At 30.2% G+C, this 10,607-nt stretch overlaps 1 protein-coding gene across 1 annotated transcript; it reads right to left on the bottom strand.

The window, feature by feature from the left end:
• Positions 1 to 9,228: 9,228 nt before the first annotated feature.
• Positions 9,229 to 10,347, bottom strand: LOC133814812 (uncharacterized). The gene is made up of 2 exons (XM_062247728.1): positions 10,185 to 10,347; positions 9,229 to 9,939 (listed from the first exon to the last, which is right to left on the bottom strand). The coding sequence occupies exons 1-2, from the start codon at positions 10,226 to 10,228 to the stop codon at positions 9,525 to 9,527; spliced, it is 459 nt and encodes a 152-aa protein (XP_062103712.1). The 5' UTR covers positions 10,229 to 10,347; the 3' UTR covers positions 9,229 to 9,524.
• Between the last annotated feature and the right edge of the window lie 260 nt (positions 10,348 to 10,607).

Genomic DNA, 10,607 nt, shown 5'->3' with positions numbered 1-10,607 from the left:
GTGCATTTAAATAGTTACTACACATTGATAATTACAATAATTACTTTAATATTAATTATTGAATTAAAATCAAAGGTCCATATTTATAGTTGTTAATTAATATTTCTAAAAATAAATTTTGATTTTTTCAAATTTTTGGAAGGGTTACCTAATGAAAAACGTATATTTATTATAAAAATATAATATTGTAAATTTTTTATTTTTCAAATGCATGTCAATTTCTAAATATAGGTAGTATCTCTCATCAGTTGGAAACAACATTAATTATTACAAAAAATAACTAAATTCGAAATTAATATAAAAAAAAAATATTTACCTATTAGTGACTTGTTATACCAAGTCACTGTATTGTCACATCATCATAATTGTTAGTACTCTTTTATGGATAGTAACACCTATATACTGAAGCAATTTTATGAATATAATCAATGCACTATTATTAAATTTTACTTAATTAAATCTATTGAAAAATTTAAAATCATACAACCTATGTATATAGAATATATAAAATTAAAATAATATTCAGATTCACTTGAACCAATCACAGATTTAGTTTTTTAAAACTAAAAAACAGTTTACAGACATTGAATCAATCACATTTTCAGAAACATGTTTTTAGTCACTAAATTCAGATTTTCATTTCAGAATCTCACTTTTAAAAAATACAGTTTTCTAATCACGAACCAATCAGACCCTAATATTTTATTCTGATTAGTTTTATCAAAGCTATCCAATATTATATATTTTTAATGAAATCTAAATAAGTGCATTAACTTTATTATTAGATTCCATTTTTAGCAATTAGATTCTTCTTTTAGTCACACGTGTTGCAGTCTCATTTTTTAAGATTGGCATAATTACCAAATAGTCAATAGATAAAAAAAAAACAAGGCTCAAACATAATCTATTATGGAGGTGTAAGTCAAATATTTAAAGACACCCTTTTGTTTTAATCTTAATTTAAAATAAATTTGTTCGCTTTTCACACATTTCTTTTAATTCTATATTAAAATGAAGATATTTTTGTTTATACTAAGGACGATAGCTGTAGTGCTTTGCTTGAACCTCCAAACTCAAAATATTCTTAGAAAACCTAAATATGTTATGGCTCCACTCTACACTCCATATCCCGACAACAAGGAGATGAAGAATATTTAATGATTGAAAAATATTAGGGAAAATATGATAGGGAAGGACGATAATGAATTATTAAAACATTTGATGAAATCATTAAACCCAAAGAGATTAGACATAGAGTTATTAATCATATTGGCGAACACTTTATCATCCAATTCCACTATAAAAATAGGAAGGCGAACTGATAAACACCGATCCAAAACTAAAGCCAAAGCTTGAGCCTCCATCACTATAGAAGAAGAAAAAGAGCCAAAATGAGCAATAGCAAGCTGATGAGTGCGTATTTTAAAAGGCGTATGTTTTAATTGTATCATCAAATGTGATATTCCAATATCTAGATGCTTGCTTTAATTCATAAATGGATTTCAGCAAATTACACACATTTTGATCTTCCACGTCCATAATGAACCCTTCTGGTTGTATCATATAGATACTTTCACCAAGATACCCATTTAGAAAAGCTATCTTGACATCCATTTGCCAGATCTCACAATCATAGGTGGCAGGTATGGATAAGAGGATGCGAATGGATTTCAACATTGCTACAGGAGAAAATGTTTAATCATAATCAACATCTTCTTACTGAGTGTAACTTTTGGCTACTAGCCTTGCCTTGAAAGTCTCTAATTTCCCATCTACACCACTTTTCTTCTTGAAGATCCATTTGCACCCAATGGGCCTGACATCTTCAGGTGGGTCTACAAGTTCCCAGATAGAATTGGAATACATCGATTCCATTTCTTGGTTCATGGCTTCTTGAAAATTCTCCTTTCAAGATCATCCATTGCCTCTTTGAAGGTTAATGGATCGTCCTTGTCTGTATTAGAAACAAGGACATGTGCCTCATGTTCGTAGCGAACATGTTGGGTCACAATCCTCATACTATGACGTTGAATTGGGGTTTCCTTTTCAGGAATAGTTGTTTCCTCAGTTTGTCATTTGTCATTTAATGATGATGATGAAGGTGATGGAATCTTATCAGTTGTGAGTTCCTCCAAAACTACTTTGCTCCGAGGTTTATAGTTATTCATATCGTCGTGTTCAAGGAAGGTTGCAATTTTTGAAACAAATACCTTTTGGTCGTTGGGGCTATGGAAATAATCGCCTCTTGTTTATGGAGCATAGCCCACAAAAATGCATACTTCAGACCTAGAATCAAGTTTCCCTGAGTTAGGTCTAAGAACATAAGCAGGATAGCCCCAAATGCCGAAATGGTGCAAACTAGGTTTGTTACCATTCCACAATTCTAGTGGAGTTTTGCTTATGGTCTTAGATGAGACTAAATTCAAAATGTAAGTCGATGTTTGAAGTGTATATTCCTAGAATGAGAGAGGAAGTGAAGAGTAGCTTAACATAGACCTAACCATGTTCAACAAGGTCCTGTTTCTTCTTTCTGAAACACCATTTTGCTGTGGGTTCCAGGTGCTGTGAGTTGAGATAGAATACCATGCTCCTCCATGAAATCTTTGAATTCCAAATCCAAATATTTGCCATCTCGATCTGATCGAAGTGTTTTAAGAGTCTTGCCTATTTGCTTCTCAGCCTCAGCTTTGAAGTCTTGAAACTTACCAAAGGTTTTATACTTCCTATGCATTAGGTAAGTATGACCATAGCTAGAGTAATCGTCACTAAATGTGACAAAGTACTCATATACACCTCTATCTTTTACATTGATTGGACCACAAACATCGCTGTGTACAAGCTCTAAAGGCTCTTTAGCTCTATTGCCTTTCGCTGAGAAATGATGTTTGGTCATTTTGCTATCTAGGCAAGACTCACGAATCGGAAGAGTTCCAACTCTTAGTTCTCTCAATGGTCCATCTTTTGTTAACTGGTTTATCCTGTCTAGTCATATATGACCAAGTCTAAGATGCCAAAGATATGTGCCATCCTCATTTGAAACCTTTTGTCTTTTGTTTCCTTTCAATTTAGCTACTTTAAATAATTTCGTTTGTATGTTCCACTTCACAAATTTTGAAATCATTCTTCGAAATAACAATCACATTATTATTAAAATAAATATCAAAAGATTGTTCATGCAAGATAGATAAAGAAACTAAGTTTCTAGAAAATCTAGGAATAAAATAAACATCATTCAAAATAAGATAATTGTTCCCAAAAATTAAACAGATTGTTCCCTTCGCTCTTGCTGAAAGGATCACTCCACTTCTAACTCGCATAGTCACCTTGCCACTAATAAGTTCCCTTGATTGCTCAAGTATCTCCATAGAAAAATAAACATGGTTAGTGGCTCCTGAATCTAAAACCCAAGATGAAATATCGTCTTCCACTATACAAGCTTCAAGTACAAGTAACTCAGATTTACCTTTCTCTTTCCGCTCAGCGAGATACTTATTACAGTTTCTCTTCCAATGACCTTCGACTCCACAGTGGAAACACTTTCCCTTTAGTTCATTCTTTTTGGAGTTGTTGTCAATCTTATTCTCCTTGGATTTGGTGCCTTCTTGCCTTTCTTGGACTTCTTGCCCTTAGTTTTGTCCTTGTCATTGTTCTTCTTCCTCTTTTTGGTTTTATCCACAGAGGTTGAAGGTTTCTCCTCTGAGAAATTTGTCTTAGCCTCTTTGGTTATGGATTTGTTAAGAGGCTCAAATGTGTGCAGTTCATCCAACATCTCGGTCATGTTGAATTCCAAATAATTCATAATATAGTTGGTTATGAACGCAGAGAAAGTAGGAGTGACAATTCAAGTATGATGCTTACTTGTGTACGCTCATCAATGATGGCCCCATGTATTTCTTCTTCATGCATCAAGTTGAAAATGCTAAAGACATGTTCACGCACAGAAATACCCTTCTTCATCTTAGTAGCCATGTAGGTTCTACTAGTCTCATTTCTACTTTGATCAGATTGTTGCCCAAACATGACCTGCAGAGATTCCATTATCTCAAAAGAAGTTTCCATGGGTTCATGCTTTGTTCTTAGAATATCATTCATGCTCACAAGCATGTAACACTTAGTCTTATTATTGGATTGAATCCAGACATCATCTTTCTCCAGAATATTCTTCGGGGCATTGGCAGCAAGCTCTTCAGAACATTTCTCAGTTAGGACAAATTTGTGGTTCTCACAGATCAACATTAAATTTAGAATCGATTTCCATCTTATTAAGTTATCACCATTAAGTTTTTCAAGTGAAAGTAAAGCAGTAATCGAATTGCCACCATTTGACATTACAGAAAGAAATAACATATAATAATATTACTATTTGAAAAATATCAATAATTTGAAAAGTAACTATGATGCATGAATGTAACAGTTAAAACACATAAACCTAGCATTTACTATGTTGGTATTAAATATGATAAAACAGGATGCGCAATGAAATGCATCTTTTTAAAAAAAAATATTAATACCAGCCAAACACAAATTGATTAGAGATTACCTCTTGTAGCCTATCAAGAGTCCAAAATCTTTTTATATAAATCAACGATCTTCCTATCCTTATTATGAAAGCAGACGCCTTGATCTTCCAGACCAATCCTCAAATACACAAGGATATGTGTGGGCACGTAAGATTCAAAAGATTGATTTAGAACTTGTTGGTAAAACTTATACATGATCTTGTTTATTTTCATGAAAATCTTATATTAAAGAAATTAATATAAGAAAACCTAGAACATGTTTCTAAAATTAAATTCAAACAGAAATAATGATAAGAACACTTACATTATAGTGCAGCGGAATGATTAAGTCATTCCTTCAATTTTTTTAACCCTTGTATCATTTCTGTCGCAGGGTATCATAAAGAAACTAATTTAATTAGTTATTTAAATTAAATATAAAGTTAATAACTAAATAAACAAATAAATTTGAAATTTGAAATTCAAAATTCAAATCTCAGGGATAGGTTGCACCATAAGTAGTGCCACTCACTATGCTAGACAGTGAGTGGCGTGTGCATATATTGCATCCCTAATTTTTATCATTTGTTTGTTTTATTAATTTTAAGATAATATATTTATTCCCAAAATAAATATCAGTTCATTCAAAATTAACCTTATCTTAAAAAATAAATTTGAATAATTATCCTATACTGAGATAATAATTAACTCTCTTTAATATTAAACCAAACACTGATTAATATTTATTTTACTAATATAAAGTATTCAAATAAAAATTAATTAGTTAAATAATTAATTAATTAATTAACCAATTGCACATAATTATCACTTTGTCCTAGAAAATTAATTCCTTTGCAATTTAGCCATTTTATCAATTAATCTTGCCTGTGACATCTTTCCCCTCGACAGTGTAGGACAGAGGCGACCCGGGGACCGTGAACTTATAATACGAAGTTCCAATAAACCAAATTATTAATTAAGTTTTTTAATTCAATAATCTTATTTGTTAATTTCATTAGTACTCCACTATAAATATGGAATTGTACTCTAAGTAATTATAGAATTATATTTACAGAGTTTTCTCTTGTAGTCCATTGATGTAATCAATAAATGTAGTTATGTCCTCCATTTTTTGGCTCGCTAATTAGAGCTGGTGAAGAATTATCATTTTACCCTTCTAACTACCTATTGTTCCTTAAGTACCATTAATTCAACGGTGAATAATTAATCCATGATCATATTATAGATTTGAGCTCAATAACTATTCTGTCCCATAATTAACCTTAAGGGAACCAATATTCGATTCTTTTGGAAAGCATGGAATCCACTATTGTAAAATCACCTTCCCAGTCATTCATGATATTGAATCTCAAAAAAAAAAAAGTCATTAGCCTCATTATATTAAGAGATTTTAACGAATGAATCAAAAGATCCAACAAACATAAACATGAGTTCATGATAACTTATGATTTAGACTAATCTACAAATGATCATCTATTAAGATATGAATTGAATATTTATGACAAACGGTAAGTTTATAAAGATAATTAATTCACATCAGTCCTGTCATATATAGTCACTATTTTATAAGGCATTTTTACCAAGATGTCTATCCACACCAGTAATCTGAATCTAAATTACTTGCATCTCATATGCTTAGTAAACCGTACTAAAAAATATTCATTAAACAGTACGCATACAAGATTATATTCTCATAAATGAATATAGAACTTTATGATATTTATATAAATGATTCAAATAATAAATATAATATTCAAAATATAATAAAATGTACTTTTATTTAAATCGAAAAAAAAAATTCGCATGCTTTTAGGGCACAAACCCTAATAGTTTTGTCACCTTCAATGGTCTTCGACCCCGATGACTAGGTGGTTTGGGTTCTTCTCGACATAGGGAACTCATTCCTACTTTTATTCTCCCTTAGGCCTAACTGCATAGAGAACGGCGAAGCTTCAAACTTCCAGTCAAGATTCACGACTTTCACTCACGATGAAGGGAACAAATCAAGCTGCCAAACTTTGAGGTGGAGTTTTCGACGTTGAGAGGTGAATAGTGGTGGTGCGCGTGCAGCCAGGAGTTTCTGCCATGGTGGTCTGCCATGAACACCGAAGAGAGAGAGAGGAAGAGAAGGAAATCGAGAGGGAGGGAGAGAAAGAGGGATTGGGTATGGAGAGAGAGAATTAAATAATTTATTAATAAAAATGTTGATTTTTAATATAAACTTATTCCTTTATATTATATTATTTTTAATTTCCTTTTTCCTACTTAAACAATTTATTAATAAAATATTGATTTTACTTATTCCTTTAATTGTTAACTATTTAACTAATTAATTTATTTTATTAAGTTACCATTTAATTGCTAAATAAACCTTGTAAAATTTGAACTAAAATTTGTCTAAATTATCTTTGAACCCCAAAATATAGTTTATTGGCATTTTAGTCAATTTATCATAATTAGATAAAATTCTCTTTTAAAACCCCCAAAATTATAAAATAACTTTAAATCATTATTCATTTTAATTCTCACAAAATTCTTTTTTGTTTAAATTAAAAATATCTTGATATTTATTCCCATGAATAATACAATAATTGAGTGATTGAAATTTCTTTTATTTTGAATCTCACAATTTAAAATATAAATCTTCAAATCTGGATAAATTCCATTTACCAATTTAAAGATTTCTTAGTATTTATTTCTCAATAAATAATAATAATAATAATAATAATACAAATTAAAAATAAAAATCTTTAAATTCCAATTTTTTTCCATTTCTAAATTTTAATATCATTTATTAATTATTCCAAGAAATAATACATAATTTGGGACACAAAAATTCATTTATTATTCAAATATATAATTAAATCAATACTAATTTAATTTTCATAATTTTTCAACTAAATCCGTTTTTAATTAAATATTATATATATTTAAAAATTCACAGTGTAGAATTTGCAGGATATTACACTAAATGGAACCACCAAACTGTTTACAAGGATTTTTTTCAACTTAAATAAAAGATAGATTAAGCAACTAAAATAAACAAATGATGAACATCGAGGAATTTTACGTAGTTCAGTAGTTAAAATCTACCTAATCCACAAGTCACTTTTATTAAGTGTTCTAAGTTACAACTATGAAGCTATTTTCTCCTAGTTTTTTGTATAAATATTTGAACGTGAAAAATAGATGACGATGACCAGTCTTATTTATATAGAAGACTTGAGGTTAGATTTGCCTCCCATGAAAATAGGGGGAAGTTACAAGATTTTTGTATAAAATACAAAATAAATAATAACTAGAATAAATATCAACAACTGTGAATCCCTTAAAAGGTGGAACCGATTTACAATTTAAAATATATATTTATTCTTCTGTTACGCGTATTTGAGCTGATTTATACGCGTGAAATCCTTCCGAGCTCAAATAATGGATACACTTCGAGCTAAATATTTATGGATTAAGTATCAAACATTGACTATTGCCCATGAGTTGTTACATCTTAATTGAATTGTTTAGTCATCATGGTCCACATGCTAAGGTTCTGCACTTCCTTTAATCTATACAAGTGGTATAGCACATGCTGACTAATTCATCAAGGTTTAATGTAATACTCATCATATGAGCTTATTACTCGATGCACACATTCATTATCCTCGTGCTGATTTACTCTTCTCGAAAATTGGGATAGCAAAACTCTTCATAAAATCTATTAAACAACATTTATAACAATTATAATTAAACACAAACAATACAACTAAACTTACAACTCAAAATAAAAAGTTACTCATAATTAAAATACAAAGTTTATAGCAACAATTGAAAAATTGATATATTTACATAGTGTGATTTGAATGCGCTTATTATATTTCAAACCACACATTGTATCACACTAAGAGTTAACTTTGAGCTAAGGTGGACCAGGCCTAAACATAGGGTTCTCTTTAGTCCAAAGATCTAAATTTATAAAATTTTAAATAAAATATAAAAGAAAATAATTAAAATTATATAATTTGATTAAATTTTAAATTATTAAAAAAATCACTAGTCTCTAAAAAAAATATGGGAAAACTTGATAACGGTCCATTTTTAATAGTAATTAATCAAAAATAGCTACAAAATTCATTTAATTAATTTTTACCCACTTTTAGAGGTAAACTTACCAAACAATCCTCTTCTTATTATACTTCAAAAGCTAGCTGGAAGTTTGTTAAAAAATTTAAGGAGTTTATGTAAACTGAACATAGAGTCTAATTTGTACTAACTTTATTTTATTGAACCAATAAATATCAGGATTGGCCAATATTGCACCATGTGGTTTGGAGAAAGAGTAATGATATGTGCACCCAAAATATACACTCAAACATTACACACAGTGACGTGTCACTACTTTTTAAAATAGTGGGTCTCATTCTTAATAAATATGATTGGTTAGGCTAAACTGCCACGATTAGTGTGTGTAATGTTTGAGTGTATATTTTGAATGCACATATCATTACTCTTAGAGAAAAGGCAACCCACATTGCACTACAAAGAGTTTATAACTGCTTGATGTAGTATGGAGTGCAAACAATTATTTTAGTGGGATGATGGATTTATAAATACTAGACTTTTCTTTCATCATGTAATATAATTTGTAAGCTAAACATTCTCAGGGATAAAGCTAAAGCTTATACCAAAAATAGTAGATTATAAAAATAAACGAGTATTACCAAATAAAATTATTCATTAATTAATAATCAACCACAAGTGCATACAGAATACAATACACTACATATGTAAACCTAAAGTTGTTGATCTGTTACACAGCACTAGTACGCGGAAATTAAATTATTACAGCTATTATTATTATTATTATATGGATAGATGGGTATTTATTACAAGTAATTGGGGGTGAAGTGTCAGCTCATTAGTAGTGATTTTATTAGGATGATTATATTATATTAATTATAGAATTATATATATATATATATAATGATATTTGAAAGAGATCAGATAGAAGAATTAAGTACTGTGTGCATGGAAGTGGAAGTAGTGATCAGAGGAGAGATCGGGATCAGCCTTGTCAACACCATCAACGTTCCTTAACCAATAAGTCTGGCCAAAGGAGGCAGCATTTTTGGGTACATCGTCTACCACCCACTCATGTCCTTTAGGTACATATATCCCACTGTACGGATGTGGACTCCAATACGACGTCGTCGACGACCAACCCAACTCCTCAATATCATCCCTCTTATTATTCATCCCATCATCATCCTCATCCTCATTATTACTGTAACCTAATGATAATTTACTTGAAATTGTAGCAGTTTCGTTTTCAGCTGACGACGTCGACGATGAGTCTTTTACTGCTACGCCTCGGACCTTGCTAAATTGGCGGCCATCCGCTCGCACTTGCTTCGCTTCCATGCATGAACTGAAATAATCAATCAATTATCATGCGTTATACATATATATATATAGATATATATTCCAAACAAATAATTTAGAATTATTATGTGTGTATAATAATAGTTATAGTCATAGTTAGTTGATCATTCGAAGCTAACATTAATATTATCATTATTATTTAGAGTACAATATATATTAATTCGGATCATCAATTATAAAACTGACAAATATTAAAATATACATTATATATATATATGTCATTACTATTACCTACGCAAAAACATCCTTGCTTTTGTGACTACGCTTCCGATCATTCCTCTCAATCACAGCAAAATAATAAGTAAATTAAGGGAATGGAAAACAAAGAATATATTAATGCAAATAAGCGATAAGTAGTACTTGTTGCAATATTGTGTGAAAGATGAGTTAATGAGAAAAGCCATGGAAACTAGTTAGGAGTATATATAGCACTCCAAATCATGATGATAGCATATAAAATCAATATGTATGAGAATTAATTTTGGGAGAATAAGTTCTCTTTTAAAACGACTGGTGAAGGTTCATCCGGGAAAAAGCAGAACCTTCAATATTTGAATAATAAGGCAAAAAGTGAATGCTCTCAAATGCTCAATCTTTTAGTTTTAGTGTTAATTCTTCTTTTTTGCAATTTTCAGATGAGACGCATTATATTTT

This window comes from Humulus lupulus, chromosome 1, assembly GCF_963169125.1.
Source record: "Humulus lupulus chromosome 1, drHumLupu1.1, whole genome shotgun sequence".
NCBI lineage: Eukaryota > Viridiplantae > Streptophyta > Magnoliopsida > Rosales > Cannabaceae > Humulus > Humulus lupulus.
Note: the sequence above shows the minus strand (reverse complement) of the source record. Positions and strands in the feature narration are given on the sequence as shown.